The 22024-nt window shown below is 42.0% G+C and overlaps 1 protein-coding gene across 4 annotated transcripts in view; it reads right to left on the bottom strand.

The window, feature by feature from the left end:
• The window catches only part of LOC107322485 (SPNS lysolipid transporter 2, sphingosine-1-phosphate), a 92468-nt gene that overhangs the window by 47154 nt on the left and 23290 nt on the right, over positions 1–22024 (bottom strand). For all 4 annotated transcript variants that reach the window (XM_085521745.1, XM_085521743.1, XM_015880552.3 and 1 more), the window contains exons 2-3: positions 19836–19901; positions 4201–4337 (exon numbers count right to left, since the gene is read on the bottom strand). In XM_085521745.1, coding sequence (XP_085377871.1) covers positions 4201–4337; positions 19836–19901 — 203 coding nt within the window. The remainder of the gene's footprint in view (positions 1–4200; positions 4338–19835; positions 19902–22024) is intronic.

The following is a 22024-nucleotide window of genomic DNA, read 5'->3' as shown; positions in this document are numbered from 1 at the left end:
TGAGATCTCATTTTTAGCATCAGATTTCCAGAGAAAAGAATTTCTCCTACCTACTTTTCTTCTTATTCATGATCTTTGCAGTTGTTGCATTGCTTCTTGAAGCATTATCAATTGGCAAGGTTTTGTCATGCTGTAGCTTCATCTCATTCCCTAAATAAAGGCTATTTGACAAAATGACAATCCCATTTAACTACATTAAATGCATTTGTATTATGTCACTGTCTTCTCCTGAGACTGCGTCAGTTGGGCTCAGACATGATGATCAGTGCCATTCCTGGGGATTTCCCACTCAAAACCAATTACATGGCTCTGAGATTAGTAGTCCAATTCACTGTTATCTGAATTGCAAATCCACTGTTTTGTGTAGCATTCAAAAGTCACGCATTTCAAAAGATAAGTCAACACTTCAAAAAGCCGACTGAGCACCTGGTGGTTGTCTCACCCTGATGGGCAGCTCCCCTTCACCATGCTGCTCTCTACTGCCCCTCCTCAAAGAAAGAAAGGAAGAAAATGTGATGGAAAAGGGCTCAAGTGTTGAGATAAGGACAGGCAGATTACTCACTACTTACTGTCACAAGCAAAACAGATTCAATATAGAGAGATTAGTATAAGTAATATAATGTCCTTTTTTCAGCCTTGACACATGACCCGGGAGGCCACAAAGTCTGATACACAGGGCTTCAGCACGTACTGCTGGCTAACTGCAATTCCATACTGGGCTATTTGCTTCCTCTTTTAGAGATAAATCAAAAGAAGAGGCAAAGAGGAAAGCAGCAGTAGATATACCTATCCCAAGTAACTTGCAGGGGGTACAATAAGGCTGCATCACGTCAGCTATCTCAAGATCTAAACAGAAATATTTACCAAAGAACTGAAGGATTCAACATTCCCTGTTTACCTTGTTATTCTCTGCTTTTTCATTTCCAAACTTGTTCCCATCTGCAGTTCTGATGTCTCCTAGCAAACCCACATTACCACAGCCTGGTTTTGTTGATTATTAGGTATGCTTGTTCTCCCAACCTAGTGGAGCCAAACTACTTAGCAGGGCACTTTGCTCACCCGTTAAATAGCATCCCTTTTATGCTGAAATATCCTTTACTCATTCACGTGGGAAATACCCATATTTCACAAGGCCGGGAGAACAGTCTGCAATTTTCCACCTTTGAGCTCTTTCTTGCTTTAAGAAGCTGGTGTCTGCCTGCAAGGGAGAAGGCTGCTGATCCCTCAGAACTCTGTGCTTTGAGGGGCAGGAAGGTTAGCACCAAAGCCAAGGTTTAATCCAAGATAGATTTCTGGAGAAAGAGGTCAACTGTCAGAACAGCAGCATTATGACTAATAGATGTGGATATCCACACAGCCAGACACAGACTCTCAGCACTCAGCCTCATCACTCCAAATAGCCAAATGGCCACCTGTAAAGCTGTTCAGAACAAGAGAAATCATGCAACTGGGTCTATGTATTTTTTCCCAGCGACATTCTGGGCTATAAAGCAGCTCCAGATGATCAGCCACAACACATCAATTGGGCGTTATACTCATCCAAATGCTATCTGGAGAAAAAGCTGATCACTCACTCAAAGCAGAGTTCATATTGATACAGAAGGAGGCAGATCAGTGTTCAGCTTCTTGCGTGGATGGAAATGCATCTCAGTGAAGCAACTCCATGAAGGCTGTACACTCAGTGTATTTATTTGTGCCGTGACTCTTCCTGATTTATTACAGAGCATGAACCACAAATCCCAAAGTACTTGCCAAAAACCAGATGCACGCCAGGAGCCACAAACTACAACAAAATGGTTTTGTGGGTAAAAGTACCTACATTCATATACATGCAGGTGGAGAACTAATTAATAGGAATGCATTAAGGAAAGTAAGCAGGTGTTAAGCACTTACAAACTACAAATTAAGATAAATGGATGATTTATTGAAATTTCTACAAATGGAGTTAATCTAGAGATCTAAATATGTACTAATTTAAAATAATTTTGAATTCATGAACAAACTTGTTAATGACGTTTAGGAAGAGCTAAATAACATTATGGAGGAGAAACGTACAAGTAGCAAAGTGCAGGAAGACTCTCCTTATTTTTCTGCAGTGAGGTGGTACACAAATGCAAACTGGCTGATCACAGAATGTAACAGAACAAACATGAATCTCTCAATATCACCCCAGTTGTGTTACTTCTGATGATCTTTCTTTTGGTACACCAGGAATCAATGCACTGTTGTTTTCAGTAACCACCATCTCCTGTACACTCTGGAACTATCTTTACATTTTAGGCTGATTTTTTCCTTCTATGACAACCTATTATCTGATGGAGGCTGAGATTCATTCTTCAATTTGACATTCATTAGTCCTGTTAAAGTGCCAAGATCCTTGGTAATAAATAACGAAGGATATTTAATAAGTGTTACAAACTGTAATGCAGTTCTCTCAGCAAATACACATCTACATAACATTTGGAGCCAGTTTGATGCTTTATCTAACAGCATTAAGTCACTATCTTCTTAATCCAAACTACATTAAATAGCATTTTGATAGAAACCCAGATAAAGTATTTCATTGAGCCCCATTCCTTTTCTTCAGATCAAAAGATATCTCTCTGAGGTAGTTTCTCTTCCCATGTTCTTTTCTTGTCATGTGGGTATTTCTTTATTGCATAATTCGCATCAACAGGTTTGTTTGTTTTTTTCATATTGCAGCTCATAGCATTTTTCCCTGACAAACACACAAAATAACCTTTAAAAATAGAAAAATAAGGAAAGAAAAAAAATGTCGAGAGAAAAGCCAGTGTTTCACTCCTTAAATGATTTCTTAGAAGGCAAAGATCAGGAAAACTGCCCAGTTAGCCACTGCATAAAGAAAAAGGCTGCATCTGCTTTCCTTTTCTCATGAATGTTTCAGGAATTCACCTTCTTCAGTGTGACATGGGTTCCCAGTTAGAGATCAGACCTCCAATAAAGATACGGAGGTGGGAGGGATGCTATGTGAAGCTGGGATTATGCTTATCACCTCGTTCATCTGCCACAGCCACTGGGTGGAGAACAATCCATACAGCAGCTGCAAAACATACCGTAATGTCCTGGACTCAATAACAAGGAGTTGGGACTGGGATCTCTGGTTAAATACAACATTATTCTGGAAGAGAATTTGTAACTCTCCTATTTCTAACTACAGGACTAGATCCGTTATAGAGAGACTGCTGAGAGCCTGAGCATGTTTGTAACAGGAGAAGTGCAGCTGGTTTTGCCTCTTCTTTGGGCTACAATCACGGCTAATTTTGAAGAACGTTATGGAAAGAAAGTTAAAAAAAAAACCAAAACCAAAACAATGTAAATACGTGCCTCATTGTTGCTAGGAGATGGTTTTTCTCTAGAAAGGATTCTTGGATAATTGTAAACCAGAGCCAGAATTGGAGTTAAGGGTTCCTACATTTGGCTGTGTACATCTTTTCTTTAGAAACTCAGCGACAATCTGACATGAAAGCCAGACAGACACGTGAGTGCCACTGCCTGTTTTAGGTGGAAATTTTCTGTTTTTAGAAACTACAGAGCATGTGTGTGGGCAGGAAAGAGCAGGGAGGAGAAGCTTAGGATGTCATTCTTTAGGCGTGACCCAAATGCTACAATCTGTGGAACGCAGATGGACAGAAAGGGTGAGGAAAGTCCCTGCCTCCCTTGGGGAAATCACCCGGGTGATACCAGGAGCTGATTTGGCTCCAGGAATGTTGCCACCTCCCACAATTCAACCATCTCTATAATATGATTTAATAAGGGGATATTCTTCCTCAGAAAATGCCAGGTAATTGTTTCTTCCAAGAGCTTCTGATAGGCAAAGAAATAAACAGGATGAGGAGTCTTCAAAAGTTCCCAACTAACTCCAGTGACTTCTGTCATGATATCAGAAGGCAACAGAACCGCCCTATAGCCATGGACAAGTCTGTTTTAATAGTCTTTTAAAGTTCCTTTAGGATCTCCCTGAAAGCAAAGCCCTTATGTCAACAGAAGGTGATGCTTCAGCGTGCTTCACCTTTTATTTTTATGGATGTGTAAGATCAAAGATCTCACAGTTAAGAAAGAAGTTACACAGGTCACACTTGACCCCCAGGAAGTCAGATAATGCAACATACTGTGTGTTTTTAAGGGTACACTGTCCAGCTATTCAGTGCACCCTGCAAAGTGCCTTTGCAAAGATCTTACCTGCTCAGTGATGAAGGAGCTTGAAAAAGTGACAGCTGACCAAAAGAAGATCCCGCAGCTGAGAATGATCTTCCTGTTGAAACGGTCACCAAGGTAACCAAAGATCGGCGCTGCCACCATGAAGCTACAGATGAAAACTGCAAAGGGGAGAAAAACGAAAGAAACATTTAATAAACATCAGGCCAAGAACATGGAAACTAATTCTCTGCAAACCAAATCCTCCAGAGAGCAGTTCCATTTAATTGGATGTGCTGCAGCCCTGGCTTGCAAAGTCGTGCAGTCTGATAGGATTGCAGCAGTTGGTGTTTCCTTAATCAAACAGTTTTTTTTGTTCCCAGAGAAACTTCAGACCAGTGAACTTGTGCTACATGTGAAAGCATGAACTAAACCAGGGCAGAATAAATGAAGAGCTTTTGCCCAAACATCATTTAGAAGGTGAAGGCTGGAAGGAATTCTAAACAGAAAGGAAACTATAGGGCCCTTGTTGGCTCTTGCAGCAGAGAGAGAGAAACAGACCACAAAAACTGAAGATCATTAATCTGTTCTATCATTTTCTAATGGCAACCATGAAACTGTTAATATTACTGAGGCACCAGCCCTGCAGTCAGACAGAAAACTCCAGTCTCCTTATTCACCAGCACTGAACTTGTATTTAAATCCATTACCGAGTAACAGTTTCACTAACAGAAATAGTTTACAAAGCCCTAACAGGCCAGGGATGTCCAGCACAAAGATTACAGGTTTCCCTTTCCCCCATGTATCCCCTCAGAACTACAAAGCATTAATTCAGGACCTTCTGGCATGCAGGAATGAGCCTCCTGGTAGAATATCCTTCTTGACTTCAAAGTTCACTCCTCCAGCCAACATCATGAGACATGGATACCTGGAGACCCAGCTTTGGTCAGATAGTTTGGGCCCACATTGGGCAGTTCCACTTCTACCACTGCCTAACTTAATTCATTAGATGTTAAAGGGTGGGAGGAAATAAGAAGAGAAAGGGCAAGAGAAAAATGCACACTCCTTTGACTGAATTGTGTGTATAAAACCAAAGTAGTTAAGACACAAATAATGAATTTTTCATAGATAGTGATGCACGACAGCCCAAAAACACACAGAATGCTAAACTATGATATGATCTACATCTCTTCTTCTTTAATACATTAAGATGTCAAAGCTGCTTTACAAATTCTATGCATCCATTTGCATATATTTTGTAAACCATACAACTGTGTGTATATCAACTTTGTACTGCGATGTTTATGGTGGGAATTACAGATTTACTTTTTAGTTTTTTACATTTACAGTTAAATAAATAAATAAGCATTAGGATACAAAGAAGAAGTATGTGCAGCATTCTGTCACACCCATTTCCACAGTATTGCTGCAGACAGTCTTGCTGTTTAGCTAGCACAAAGTCTGGCTTACAAACCTCAGCCCTGCGAGGCAATAATTGCACTGGCCCCAGTCCAATTGGGCACTTAAGCACATGCTTATATTAAGCACTTTAGAGTCGTCAACTCTATGATTAAAAGCTTTCCTGAATGAACACCAATGTGCTCGACACCTTGCAGAGCTGGTACAGCAACTGGGCACAGTGTGACTGCTTGCTGGGGATAGGGGCAGAAAATGACTCTGCCTCCACCCACTGCAGTTTGACCTTGCCCTTGCAAGGATGCTGGAATTCATTCCTCTCAGAATCAGATATCATGCCACTTTTATGATGTAAAAAGACATAAAGCTAAAAGAGCTTCCAAGGGAAAATTAGAAACATTCAAGCCAGCATCTGAATATTTCAAATAATGAATAACCCGATTAATTCAGATTTGAGACATAGCAGGTATGATTCAAAATGCACATTGATCAGTGGGACTGTTAGCTTCGGTGACCTCAGGATGATGAATGTGGTGTCTAATTCTGGGATTTGGATAAAAGTAGGAAAAAAGCCCAAATGTCCTTTCCAATAAACTGAGATAAGTTCATCCGGGGCCTCTCCAACAAAATACATCCTGCCTTTACTCAGCTCCCTTTGGAGACTTTATTTTTGGAAGGTTCTGTTCTGAACAGAGCTGGGAGCTTTGTCACCAGTAAACAGCCAACTTGACAGCTCCACAAGGTGTAAAACGAAGGGACAACAGAACCTAATAAATAACAGATAATAGAACGCAGCTGTCATAATAAGAAATGCAATTGCAATCACAGTATTTACGACCCAAATATGCATCAAAGCATTGATTGACTCAAATAAATGCAGAAAATGATGGCTGTGTGATCTGTCAAAAGGATTTGCCTGTTGTAGGCATTTCCCGTGAATCAATTTTTGCAATTACTCCTGCAGATGACAGATGAGATTCCTGACCACTAGACACAGGCTCTACAGCAAACAAGTCAGTCTGTACTCCTACAGCCTGAGATGGCTGAGAGGAGGTGAATGGATCAGGGCATGTTACCAGGTGGGATAGAAAGCTGAGTAACTCTAGAGCAGGAGCTGAGGTTCCGTGATAACCAAACACTATGAAGGAGAGATCTTATCAGGAAGACAGAGAATTGCCTGTGCATTCAGCTGGAAGAGAGGCAGCAGACACTAGATTAATTTGCAGAGAGGGCGATAGCATAAAGTAGAGGGATGTGTTCCAGTAAAGCAGCCTGGTACATTTGCCAGCCTCTTCTTAGTGAGCTCCTATGCCCTCTTCATCAGCATCTTCTGCTCTTTGTATTCATGTACTCCCAATTAGTACGCAAGTGACACTACCACAGCTGCTGCTCAGGATCAACCCACTGCCACAAATCTTTTACATAAGGAGTGAGCTATGACAGGAGCTGGCATTTCATTTGCCTCTTCCTAATCAACAGCTCCTCTTCCATTTACACTTAAAGCCCTCTTAGAATATTACCAGCTCTTGAAGAGACATATAGTGCGAGCCAGGGCAGAGTTAAAAATCCACTGGGATTTGGGATGAGCTCCTGAAGGGGTAGGGATTGCATTTAGAGCAGCCATGGGCAGGTAGAGCTACATCAGTCACCATTATACGTGCCGTACTGCTAATTTCTCTTGGTAGATGATCTCTAGCTGTGCCAGCTAAAGTGGCTCAGTCCCAGCACTGGGTGGAGCCGAGATACATTTCTGCAGAAGCAAATTATCGTGTGAGCAATGGATGAATAAATAGACACATAATGAATGCCATCCCAGGAGGGAGGTTCTTTTAAGTACAGGTATTTTCTAAAGATCATACTCGTCCTTATGCCTCCCTTTGTGGCTTAGCCACTAAACTGCTGACTGTGGTGAGAATGCAGGAAGAGTGTAATTGCCCAAACAGGATGGCTTAGTGTCTATTTCTGCCTCTGAATGCTTGTCCCACCCTGTACAGGTGCACAGGAACCTTCACAGCCAGCACTGCCCAGCTCTTTGTGTGCATGACTGGAATTACAAAAATGTGCAGCATCAAAAAAAAATTCACCTTATAGTCCCTTATAGTCCCTTCCCTCTCCTCTGCCCAGACACCAGAGAAAGAAACCATCCTCCCCTGCATCTATTGACCACATTTCTCCTCTTTCTTCTCCAATTAAAATTTTGCCAGCTTCTCTCTACAATTGTCCCTGTACTGGCACTGACATCAGTTTTCCACCCTTTGATTCCTAAGGTGCTGCTGCTTCTGTCCCCATTGATCTTTTCCTACACTGGCTGATAAGCCCTTCATATCTCAGAGCGGGGCTTCTCTTGCCAACAGGATCCACTTGGTGTAGCCAGGAGCAAAGAGAGACACTGACGTGGGCACAAGCAGAGGCTGCATTTCCTCAGTTACTGGAAGGTTAAAAGCATTACTGCCAGCTCCCAGAAAATATCTCCTCTTTCAACATTATTTCAATTAGATAAGATTCATTTTTTCCCATCAGGAAAAATGTTAGAAAGGTTTAGGTTCAGGTGAAAATAGCTCTATGCAGGGATGCTCAATAAGAAAAAATAGTAGCTATCTTTCAGCTCTGAGTCAGCACAAAACCATATATCCAGTGTCTAATTGAGTGCTGACAATGTGTTTGGCTCTGTGGAAGGCAAACCCAGACAGCCCATGCCTCAGGGGACTGGCAATCCATTTAGACACAGCACAGAACCATGTGTTGTGAGGTCATTAATATTTTCCCAACAACAAATTTCCAAACAAGGAGAATAGCCAAACCCCCACCTCTTGGATGGGATAATTTACAGGTGTGTGTGAGCATAACCCTGCTCTTCCTGCAGGAGATGTTGTCCTGCTGTGATCTGCTGGAGCCATTTCTACACCAGGGGCTTTTGCTCACAAACACTCTGTGTGTTACTCAAACTGCTCTCAGTATTGCTGACATCCACCTGCTGCAGAGAATAAAGACTCCTCCAAGAGCCCAACCAGCACCACTGTCTTTAAAACAAGCCTCTTTTACTGTTCATTTTCATTATAGCTTTATGTTATAACAATACTACTCACCACAGACGTGGCACACTTTTTGAAATCGCAGTGAGGCTTGGTATAATTTAGAAAGGAACTTAAAATGTCATTAATTTCTACTTCAGGGGCAAGGAAGCTAGGATGCAGGAATAATGGCCCGCCCAATATGAACTACAGAAATCTCAGATCCATGTGGGTCTTCCTGCTTCAGAAGCACCCTGTTTACAGGATCTGATCTATGGCGAAGGCTATGTAGGAAGGTCTACTATCGCCATTAGGAGTGATTTTCTTCTAATAGTGCTATACAAGGCGAGCAGGAACAAAGATCCTTTAGTGCTACTTATCACTGAACCTGAAAGCTCAGACATAACATGATCAAGGTAAAGAAGATTCTGATTATAGGGTAATCCAAGGCCCTGGCAAACCTCAGCAACATGATTTAATACATTCACCCCTTGGTAGAGGGCTAATTCTTACAACTGTTTGCACAAAGCTTCAGCCTTCAAAGCAGCATTATCACAAGCTCTACTATAGGTATACTGCTCCATCACCCTCTGCATGGATTTTGTTTTACTTCATTTCAAATTCAACAGCCAGCAGATGGATCGCATTACTGCTTTTTGCCAAGTGCAAAACACATGAGAACTGGGTTCCAGACTACTGTGCAGACTAGAAGTTTCTGACAAGTGTAAGGAGCTTTGAAACACACCATCAGTTCCGTATGTCGTGCAAAGCTGTCAAATACTACCAGCATAAAACCCAGGAGCATCAGCAAAAAAACAACAGGCTAGAGAACGCACCAAATCATTTGGACTTATCTCCAAGTGTTTGTTTTGACATGGCCAGAAATGCTCTCCCAGAACAGAATGCTGCACAAGATCAAGCAGAGAATTTCATAAATGCTGACTTTTGTGTGCTTGTGTCCTCAGTAAATTAATAAGCACAAAAGCAGTGCTTTAAAAGGTGCAAGCCTGATCACGCACTTCTCCATTATCTCTCTGTTTGGCAGGACACTTTAGATTGTATTTCCTTCAGTGCAGATACCACTCATCAGTGTTCCTTCTCCAATGCACCCTGTGTTCTCCATAGTATGTTGCACCATGAGGTGCCAGTTTTTCCCTAGAGTCAGCTGATACCAAACATAAGCAACATGTTTAGGGTGAATGCATACACAGTTAACATACGTGTTTACATTGGAGACAGCTGCTGTACGATACCGCTCAATTTGTTTGGCTGTGACAGGGTCAGAACCTGGTTACAAAAACACACAAAGACAGACGAGGTCTGAACACAGTCTGTGCTTCACTCAACATCACACAAGCTGCTGCTCAGAGCGGAGCTTGATGCTGATAATTCCACTCCTATTCCTCACTGCATAATCCTCCAAGAGTTACCCCTCATAATCCCAGCAAAGGGATTTCCTGAACATTTACTTTGTTCACCTCAGCCAACAACAATAATTGCCACAGGGGGAACTGATGGGAAATCTACTGCACAGTAAAAGAAAATCAGGTAAGAATAACCAGAAAAACAGGCCCGTAACATACCAGTAACCCCAGAGCTCTGCGAGAAACCATGCTGGGCAAAGAGCAAGCACTGTCAAGTGGTCAAATACAAGCAATAGCTGTCAGCACTGCAACATGTAGCACAGTACACCATTGATCCATACAGTGGGATGTGATGCCACAGATGTGAGCAGTACTTTACTCTGTGCATTGGTGCGTAGAGATCAATAGATGTTTCTCTTCAGGCTCCCCAAACCTAGACAACAGCTACAGGGATGAACTCTAATAAAGGTGAAACTTAAAAAGGGAAATAGCACTTAAGAGCACTGCAGCTCACAGGCTGGCAAAGGCTGGAGTCCTTTGGCCACGGCCTGTGGTTTCTGACAGGCAGAAACAGTCAGGTACAATATACTGCAGGGAATGGGAACTTTGCTATAACATATACTGCTACAACTGACACTTAAAGGAAACACAAACAGCTTCCTGAGAACATATGAGGACAAACACCACCTCTGCTCCTCAAAAATTAACATCACCTCTGTGTGAGTCCCATTCTGGTTCATTACCTGGTGACCCAAGAGAGGGGCTGGAACAGGAGGCTGTGGCAGAGTTTGCTCCCCTGGGCAGCGCCATGTAGAAGGTACGCAAATCTATTGCCTAAAACAGCATTTGATTGTTAAAACATAATGGTAGCTGAAGGTGAGGTTCTTTGTCTGATTTTCATTTCCATACTGTGAGAAATGCAGTGATTAAATAAGTCAAGGCTACTTTTGATTCCTATTCACTTCGAGTTGTATATCTGCAAAATACTTCTAATGCAGTTTGATTTAGACTCCTAGCCAAAGTCCACATGGTTCAATGGGCATCAGAGCTGAGGTTTTTGTTTAGATGTAACTGTTTACAAATCCCTGATGCACCAGAGATCAGAACCTCTTTACCAGTAAACACATTCTAGTACTCGTAACTTTACTGCAGCCCTGTAACATAAAATTTTATTACTAGGGAAAGTACAGAAAGCATAAAATTACTGTCTAGAGGATAAAACAGGTTCTTTTACAGTAAAACATGAAGAAACATGGAAAATAAACAACGGATTGGGGATGTAGAAGAGATCTGTATCCTTGAATAGTAGAGTAGGACAATACTGAATTACCTCCTCTATAATACTGGCCTCGTAGTAAATAAAATGCTATACAATACGTGGCATGTGTTGGGCTGCCACTGAGCAGTCAGTGGCAGGAAAACCTCATTAATTTAGTTAGACAATTAGGATGGATTTGTATTTGTTCTGGTCAATCCAGATTTAGGCATGAGATCCCAGAGGTATGGAGGTTGGTCAATAACGCTGCATCACTGTGACAATACAAAGTGACAGTTCTACAAGACCGGTTTGCCCTGACAAGACTAAAACACATAGACACAATCTTAGCTGCTAGTAGAGAAAGTCAGTAATTGCTCCAAGCACTCGTGAAGATGACCACATCTGAAAGAACAGCAGTTCTGTTTTTCTCTTTGAACACAGTTTTTGAGGATGCTCTACACACATTCTGTCCAATGGCAATCTCCAGTCACAAATGGAGCTCTGAAGAATCCCTGTTTTGTCTTGTTCTCTTCTTGACATCTTTATTATCCTCTCACTATTATGATGCTAGGCACACACTACAGCCACAGCCCTGCAGCCTTAGGAAACAAAGGTCAGCCTTTCCCTTCTGTAGGTGCAGAGCTTGTGGGGCCGTCAGGACAGCAAAGTCACAGACCTGCAGAGGACTGAAAACTGGCCTTTAGCAGATTCCTAAAGGCAGGAACACTTGTGCTCACCTTTGCCCATACAACCTTCACAACCACAGTTGTGCACTTGAACATACCAAGAAATAACAGACTAAAGATGATTATGCAAAATAATCTAAATCCTCCAATCCCTGAAATTCCCGTTGAGTACCATGAATCAGACCTAATTAGCAAGAAAATGCCTCAAATCTGTTATTCTCTTAATAGGAACGTATATCATTTGTATCTGGTACAATAAGAAATCATGTTATTTCCAGTTTGAGATAGAGAAGGAAGGCTGCTTTAACTTCAAACCGTTAACCAGTGTGCTATAGGTGTCATTCTGTCTCCATGAAAAAAACAGTGTTGCAACCATGAAAGTACAGGAAAGAGAGAAGATGCACTGAAAGTACAACATAATTATTACTAATCAGTTCTTCCCAGAGCTTTTTATAAAGCTTCAAGTTTGTTAGAGTTTGTTTATAAAAGGAAATCCACAAATAAATGACCAGTGCTTTGCTAACCTCTACTGATGAGCTCTTAATGGCTGCTGGTTTTACTTAGAAAGCTGAAGGCAGCCTGTAATGACCAAACATACATAAATAGGCCATATGAACAGCTTGGGCACAGATGAGCTAACTCAATTACAGCTACAACAGGATCTGGAGAAAGCTGCTGCTCAGCTGATGTGCCTGCAAAGGAGCCCTGCAGCTGTTGCCTTCCAGCAAGGCCATAAGCTCAGAGGGATTTTCCAGCTGCCAGCATGAGGGTGATGATGCAGGTGGGGTGGGAGTGATGCTGAGAGGCAGAAGAAAGCCTCGCAGCAGCCTCGCAGACACACATCACTCTGCTTTGGGCTGCATGGAGGGCATGGTGCTGTGCTGCTGCTCTCCCTGGGCAGCCAGAGGGGCTGATTGATTTTCTTTGTTGTTATTACAATAACGGTTCTTTAGGGAGCTGTTGGACCGTAGCTGTCTTGGCAGAATACATGTTCCCTTTTTTTGAAAGGAAAATAGCCATACTCTCATTTTAATTAAGTAATTGGCTATCAACCATCAGAGCACTGACAGCCTCATTACAAACATTTTCTGCTCTGGTCGGGATGAAAGGATGAAATTTGACTTTGCTTCAGTGCATTTATGCTCCTGGTTCAGCAACACCACAGAAGTGCAGGGGCAGAGCACCGACATCTGGGCAAGGAATCGTACTCACAGCATGTGTTTGCACACAGGCAAATAGAAGCGTGTCAGGCTTTGGTAGCAAGCTCCTGTCACACTGCTCTTCTGCAAAATGTTTACCTTCATATTCAATTGCAGCCATAATCTTCTGGAGTGCTTATTGCAGATCAGCAAAATTGTATGCTTTAAAGCCAATCTAACCTCAATAACTAAGAAAACTATCAGTCTCTAGGGGAGAAAATTCATCTCTATATTGTAAGCTAACTTCTTTCATGGCTCAGACCTTTCTAAACAGACTAACTGGCCTTATGCTGTGTGCCTCTATTATGTGGAGGATGGCAAACATTTGCCAGATTAAGCTGAATTTTAAAAGCTGAAAAGTATTACCCCTCATTTTTACCCCCTAATTTCTCCCCTCGCAGAGGTCTTAGCATTTGACATAGACACGTAGCTGTGGAGGAGCACAAGTGTCTCAACACTGCCCTCCATATTTTTACTTCTAAAACACTGCTTGCTGGTCACAGAGGGAATTTCAGTATTTGTTTTCTGCTCAATTGCCTGTTTCTTTCTGAGATGGCTGTAAGATACGGTGGTACCTAGTGCAATGACAGCTATACTTGCTATAAATGTTACCAGTCAAAACTGCTTTCATTTTCCAGAGGAACTTTCCGTAGTTCTGACTGGAGTTCAATTCAAAGTAGCAGCAGAAGAGAGACGCCTTCCTCAGATGGAATTTCAAGTTTTCTCCCTAACAGCAGCGTCCATCACTTTGCCTCAGGCGCTGGCAGCGAGCACCGAAGAAGGAGTCCCCTAATGAAAGACCTTTCGAGCAACCTCAGGAGACCACTTCATAAGAACAGAAGAACAATGGCAACAGATCAGAAAGCCTTGCAGACTTGCATCCTGTCTGTGACAGTGACAGCAACAAGGTCCTTCCTAGGAAAGTACAAAAAACTCCTTGCAGGCAGCTGCATTACCCAAGGCTGGCCTAAGCACTCAGGTTTTTTCCCCTCCCTAGAATTCATTTAGATTATTATAAGCACGTTTTATCCCCATGAAGAGCTCACCTTTGAAGCTGGGGTCCTACCAATACTCCTGGTGGCATTCACTTCCAGGAGTTCGTTGGTGTGTTCAGAGTGGTTCCCAGCAAACTGACCTGCACTGACTGCTTTTGCATTAGGAAGAAAACATGAAATGCCAAACCTGCCTTATTAAGGAATCCCTTCCTTTGTATGTTCTTATACTACCTTCCTTATTTTTAAGAATTAGCAATTGAATAATACAGATTACCTTTAAAACTTCTACTCTAAGAAGGAAGTGAAGGCAGGCACGCGAAGACCAGATGTGTGCATGCACTGCTGGCTGAGCTGGACTAGACACACTGACCAAGAGCATCGAGGAAGTGCTGTCTAGTTTCATTCTGAGTCATGGATTCTCTACAAGTCAAGGAAGGAACCATTTGTGCTCTCACTTATCCTGTACCTTGAACAACTTCTTATTTCCCAAGTCATTATACTTGCAGTCAGAAGCATGAACACTTGCATGTTGAGACAAAGAATTCAACAGCAGCTGCAAGGGCCAGGAAATACAAAGCTGAACCATCAACCCAGGCTGATGAACAGAACCATGAGGGTGAGGGAGAAGGCAGGACAGACTGCACCGCAAGATAAACCCTTGGCCAAAAGCACCTTTAACAGCTGCTGTGCTGCTTTCTCTTTCTATTAAAGTACCTCAGGTAACTCCACCTAAGCACATCTTAACTACAAGATGCAGGTTTCCCAGGTAAAGAAAGGGAATACAGAGCTCCTCCTGACTTAGACCACATCCAAACACTCCTCTGCTTACCATACTTGAAGATTAAACTTAAAGGTTCACTGAAAACTAAGTATTAAAGCCAAGCAAGTTGCTCCCGGAAGCTTTTAGTGTCATCACATGGGGAAAGAATAAAAAGAAAGCTAAACACGAGTTCTTGAACACAAGTACACAGCTCTCTCCTCCATCAACTGATAGCCACTAGATATGTAACAACAGTATAAAACCCACCAAACTGGTAAGGTAATGCTCACCTTCTTTCAGAAGTCTAAATACAGTGTCAATATTAAAGTGCCCTTCTGCACTTTTCTGTCTGAAACACACAGTACTGTGCAGATCAGGGCTACATGAAATCCCATAGCTGGTATTAAACAGAAGTTGTTTAAAGGCATGGCATAATACCAACACAAAATCCAACTTTCAGTATAAAGAGCTTGAATGAAATTCTGAGGTTTGAGGAATACGAGCAGGAGATGAACAGTGTGTGTTAAGGACTACGAGGTATTCGGTTGAAATCATAACTACTTCTCAAAATCTGTGGGAAATCTCTGTCCTCATTATTATAATGAATTACAGAAATGAACACAACCTTGGCAAGAGGTGCCTGAACTACAGCCTAAGGGTGCACATGCAAGCTTCCCTTGAAACAAGCAACCCAAATACCTGCCTCATTAGGCCAACAGCTAGGGCAGGCCTTCTTTCAGCTAAGCAAAGCAGACAGGCCAGGGGATGAATTGCTGTTCTGTGTTAGTGACCATGCAGTACCGTAAAATCAGAACATAAATGAAGGCAAGCCAGACTGGAAAGTTTCCCCATTCATGCTGACATGTACACTAAAAACACAAAGTACAACACTGGCTCTAGAATTACCTCCTATTAAAGCAGTCAAGGACATCTTAGCATCCCTTCTCTCCCCAACAAAGATTATTTACTTTGCAATCTAGAGCTGTCTAGTGATTGCTCGCACTGTAAGCAGCATTTTTATAGCTTGGTCCTTGGTGTACACAGGACAGGACTAGGGCACAAACGCATTTTCCCATAACCTGCTCACTGATTCACAAAAGCACTTTCATTCTTGATTGCAGAGAGGTTTCCAAATAGGCTTAACTGCTTTCATGAAGCAGAACTTCAGATTGCCAAGACTTCTTAGTGTATCGGACACCATTCTAGCAGACAGGAAAAAGGTCTGTCAGAACTTATAATGGACTTAACATGGATGATAAGCAAACTCTGGACTATCTCAGCTCACTCTACCTTAATAAGTAAAAAATCTGCTTCAAGGAAGAAGGCAGCTGAGTCTCCCATTAGATCACATTGAAACATACTCCAGCACAGTGTGCTTACTGGAAAGCAGATGGTGTTTCAGTCTGCTAGATTCTGTATTCACTCTTCTACCATGCATTAGTTAAGATGTATTCAGGCTTCCCAACCATTCAGAAGGCCTGTTTGATCCTACAGCACCTTCCATACCCTAAACAAAGCACATGCTTGTAAGTCAGTAATAAAATAGGATTCTTTTGGGCAAGAGCTGTCCCTGCTACCTTTGTCACAAGCATTAATCAGGGCACAAGCAATGCCTATGGCCTGGTTGATGCAATCACAGCACACTGCATCAATAGAAAATTAAGGTGCCCAGTAGCTAGGACCAAATCTCTGGGTCTGACCATTGACCTGGTCGAGTGCCGTGTCCAAGAAGTGGATTGCAGTTCTCATTCTGGCTCAGGCTCACACCTGCTGTGTGACTTTGGGCAGGACATTTCTCCCATATGGTTCTCCTGGTTTCCATCTGTAGAAAAGGGCAAGCCTCATTATCCCTCCTGTATATCTCAGGATTTTTTTATATAGAAGACAAACTGTACTAAGAGCTAGGCACTATTATTATTAGAGCTAAATAGATGCTGGCAAAAGACAAGAGCAAAATAAATTCAAGGGCAAGGAAAGCAGGCAGAGCAACAAAGCACAGAAAAAAATAACAAAGAAAGGACAGAAAAATCCAATGGCAAACAGAGCCCACCAGTGGACATTATTCCTGTGGCCTAAACGTATATGGAAGAAAATGTGAGTTAACTAACACAATTTGGAGCAGTTTTTGAAGCCTATAGTTCTGACAGTCCAAATTGCCGCCCCTTCCCTTTTCCATACATAGGAAAGCCTTTTTGCACTGTTGGGCTTATGGCTGCATTGACTGATTACAGCTGCACAGCTTAAGTAGGCATGGAGGTGTTTCATCACTTTTTGAGATCAGTCAGGATTATCCTTTTATCCATCTAACAAAAGCAACTAGCAAGAAATGAAAAGAAACAATTAGGCTTGGCTGCAGACCTGAAGGACCATTAAGTGCACTTTATTATTTATATGTGTGCACACAGTTCTTCAAAAAGGAAGATCAACACAGAATTTCAGTATCATTAAGAGGTAATTGAGGCTCTGAAATCAGCACAGTTCTATGCCTGTTACTCCACAATGCTACTGAGCAAGTAGCATCTGTGATACATCTGTCAGCGTGTCCTCTGCTGTCACAGGATCCTTGTTACAGAGGGTACCTTGTTCTGCTCTTTTCCATTATGGATAAGGCTGGAGTGTCCCTTTGAATTTTGCTGTACAGGAAGGAGCTTCCCTCTAAGCAGTTTTCATTGCATCTCCTAGACATCTAGCAACTTGTATCTTGGGATTAATATAAAACAAGACAAAAATTCAAATTCCATCTCTGCAGTTCTGAAGAAACCAGGGACCTTTGCTTACCAGAGAGCAGGAGAAGCTGAGAGTGCAGGACTCTTACGTTTGGAGTAAGAGAGCTACGAGACCAGCTATGCCTGCAAACAGTGGGTTATCGTACAAACACACAGGCCAGCACTGCCCTTGGTACATTTCTTTTCCCCTCACCATTTGAGTTTTCACCACCATCTCCTCCTAAAGCACTGTGTGCAGCCTTCTTCCTCAGTTGAAAGGATTTCCATTATTATTTTTGTAAACCCTATTTGATGAGTGATATTAACAGTGAATGCCACATTTCACTGCTTCTCATTAACATTGTAAATTAATTTAGGACTCATTTAGATGCAGGATTAACAACTTGAAGACTAATCTACTGTTTATTCAGAGGACACATTCAGGATGAGCAGTCTTTCATCTCATATCACTCAATTAGTTAGCAAGACCATCTCCTGGGAGTAAGATGATATTTCTGACTTTCTGCTTAGAGAAGAACTGTTCAAGGTTAAGGAAGAGGTCTGGGAGATACTGGTCTCAATCCCAATTTTCTGCAGGTTTCCTCTGCAAACTTGGTCAGACATTTTTATACGCCAGCTTCCCCAATTAGCAGCTTAGAGCAATCAGAGATCAGTCAGATTTTAGGTAGTAGTTATAGTGGTTTAGGCCAGCATATTTCTTTCCACCAGGATTAATGGGCCATGTGTCAGCTGCCAAATAGAAACTAGTTAAGCCTAAGTAACATCCACTAAGTTTTTTGTTGTACACCACTAACCTTACTTACATGAAATGGTGTATTATTCTGTGAGCAGCTTTTTCCTGTGGTAGTGCTCTGATTAATACATTATCATCTACAGTACTATCTCCAGAACAAGGGCAAAGTCAAGCTCTCAGTTCTCAGACCAGAAAAAAAGGGAAGATGTTACTCTTCAAGCAAAATTTATTGGTTACACAGCTCACAACACACTTAGCAGCAATCTTGCAATATCTCAGTGACTCTGTTGTCAGATGCTCTGTGTGTTTGCTAGAGAAATAAATAACATGTCTTGCAATTAACAAATGAAACGCCCTGATGGAGCTTAGCTATTGCCTGCTGTCAGTAAATCTTCTGCAGAAGGATTTCATCCACTGAGAGGAATGAAGATTATGTATGTGCTTTGGCAAGTGTGGTTTTCCACCAGAATATTCTGTTGAAGGCACTTTGCATCTAATGATACACTGAGGATCTGTTCCTCAGAGCACAATAAATAAAAACAAATAATTGCTGTAGAAAAGAACCTGTCAGATACCCAGTGCCACTTTGAACATGACTGATTGATGCACCTTATAATCAGTAACACTTAGAAAGCTCAGACCCGGAGTTCTGGACATGTGCTGCTTCAGTGTAGCTGAACTCTACTGTCCCATAAGAGACAAGAGAGAATTTTTAAAGCCCTAATATGGACTAATATGAATAGTTTGTACTGCAGCATGACAAGATGCTCTAATTAGAGATGAGCAGCCTGACAACCACAGCACCACAATTCTACAACTGCCTTTCAAACCAGAATACTTCTCTCCTTAAAATACTAAATTTGCTGCCAAGTTGGTCCTTTCACCTCTCCTGAAAGATGAAATGTGCTGTCACACATGAGATTGCTACTCAACATCATTGTCTCCCATCCCTTGACAAAGCCACTCCTTTAAACCAGCTCTGGACCACAGGCCAGAAAAGCTGGTTTTTCCTAGGGTTGTTCAGCTCTGTCTGCAAATGTCTGCAACATTAAAAGGACAGACACCAGAATTTCAATAATTTTGCTTCTTAAATAAGTATTTTTAATCAATAAGCTCGCATGGATGCAAGCACTGGTAGCCCTTCCTGCAGTTTTCATCCTCAACTATTTTCCTGATGTGTTTTACGTTTTCATGTCACACTGTACTCCCAAATACTGCACATTCTGCAGATTGTCTGTAAAATACATGGAGGGCATCACACCTCATACTTATGCTACATACATCTTCTGAACAAGAACAACAGAATCCTGCTGTTGTGCTTTGTAATCCAGGTAGCGCTCTATCTCTTATTTAACTTTGTTACAAATAATTAGGTCTAATTCTTGGCTCTTTCTGCACTCAAGTCATTGAGTCCTCATCTCTTGCCCATCAACAAAGTAAAACAAAACAAACAACAACAAAAACCCACTCTCATCTTCGTTCGTTTTCCTCCTAAGGATGTGTTTCAAAGGAAATATGCCAGAGACTCTTACCTGTCTGTAATAAGCCAGCCCCGCTGTCTTTGACTCCAAAGTGCTGCTGGATGTCTAGTAACACACCTGCAAGGAAAACAGAAGAACCTTAGTACCTTCACAGCCCTTGAAAAACACACATCTCAGACACTCTGTAAAGCATCAGGAAAGCCTCAGATTCCAGTCTTTTAGACATACAAATTGGAATGTTTGCACATTGGCTTCTTTCCCATATGCACACTCAATAATTTGCTACTGTAATAGCAGAGGCATGCAGAGAGTTTGGGAATTAAATCCTCATCTATGAGAAGCTGGTCTTTCTTCTTCAAGGAGATCAGAAATTTTTGGCTTGGCTTGGCTTGTTGCTGTTGTTTGTCTGGCTTTGGTGTGGGCAGAATCCAGATCTCTTATCCTTGTTATTTTACAGAAATGTAAGGAAACGCCATTCTGTATGTTAAATGCTTCAGTTGAGGAGAGCAATGCTGGGAGTTTTCACATTTAACAAGTTCTGGGCAGCCCTTACTTCCAAAACAAATCAGTAAAGTAAATTTAAAATAGATTAACAGAGACGAGTAAGTCACCAGCTACTTAGCTTTAAAGCAACCACAAACAGTGTTTTAATCTAGTCCATCTCCCTGCTTATTTCCAGAGATCTCTTGCATCTAAACTATTGTGCAATTCTGTGCTCCTAATCATATGATACACACATGTCCAGAGCTGCCTCCACCACCTGCCTGCAGCAATATATTCCCAGCTATGCCAGAATATCAAACAGGCACGTTAAATCACCAGAAGTTAACAGGAGAAACAGCCTGGGATGTGCTAGAAACCATAGCCTCAGAAAGAGGAGTTCTTTTGGATTTGCACCAGAAACCAAAACAGCAAGTGCAAGGGGCCATAATGATGTGTACAAAGTGAAGCAGAAGAGATCTTTCTGTACATCACAAAGAAATTACCCGACCAGTGACAAAGACAGTTCTATAGTACTTTTCCCCACAGGAGATCATAATGTGTGTTACAAGCTTGAGCTGCTATAGCCATAAATGAAATATATTTAGGACACTGAAGAGCAGTCACCTTGGCTTACTCCTTCAGTTTTATTCAGATGGTGGAGAAGGAAGTGTGTTCTGTGGATAGTCAATGCAATAAGAACAGCATAGCACTGCAATTATAAGGCCTGCATGAGCCTGGAAGAAGATCTCCAATGATTAAGAGAGATCTGCATGTCTAATTGGTATGAATTTCCTACTCCAAGCCTATTTTATATTCTCTTTGGACTCCAAGTGTTTTGATATGGGATTTAGGGCATTAAATTAGTGGCAGCAGCAAGCAGATGATGCAACATATCTGTGGAGTGATAGGAGTTACTTTGTGCTGTGGGAATTCTGCTCAGCACATGGGGAGACACTCCTCCCTTCAATTTGCACAGCTCTGTTTTCACCTCTGCATGGTAATGACTCACCCCAAAATTTAATAAGATTCAGGGATACAATTAAGCAGTGACAGACAAGGGAGAATACAGTACAAAGGTAGAGCTTTTGATTTTCCCTTCTTCTTGTAGATGATGGGAAGGCAGACAGCTGGATCCAGATATAGGCTCCGGACAACTATTATGCTGCAGACAGGGATGTGCTCCTGAGTGTCACCCAGCACCCAATGCAATCCAAGCCATGTGTAGCTGACAAGGCCCCCTATGGATGGAAGTTCATACTTAAATGTCTGTAGGATCTGGAAACAGCCATGAGCAGTTCATATCCAGACACCATTCTCCCTGAGGCTGTCTCCCAGCAAGGCTGACTGCCAGTTGAGGTGGCTGCATGATTACATGGCACATTAGTGCTATCACTGATTATTTCTTAGAGTAAATTCAGAGTTCCAAGGCCTGAACAGAGATATATGAAACACAGTGCCAACTTTCCAAAGCACCCTACCAGCTGAACCAGACACTATTAATGCTGATGCAGAGCTTGGAACTCTATGAGTTGAAATACAGACAGCAGCTAACCCGGTGCACTGATCAAGATGGGCACAGAGACAGGATTTGCTGAGAAACCCACGCAGAGGCATGATTAGGACTGTTCATGGGTTTAATTCCTTTAGCCCTATCTAGGTTACTTTACTGGTCCTGCTCTGGTGTTTAAGTACTTGACAATGACACTAGGGCAGTTATCAGATTCTTGTGGGTAGTGGGCATGAATAGGACTTTAAGA

This window comes from Coturnix japonica, chromosome 22 (genome assembly GCF_054131305.1).
Source record: "Coturnix japonica strain WE chromosome 22, WE-NBRP24, whole genome shotgun sequence".
In the NCBI taxonomy this organism is placed as follows: domain Eukaryota; kingdom Metazoa; phylum Chordata; class Aves; order Galliformes; family Phasianidae; genus Coturnix; species Coturnix japonica.
The sequence above is the reverse complement of the archived record's forward strand: the minus strand, read 5'-3'. Positions and strand labels throughout refer to the sequence as shown.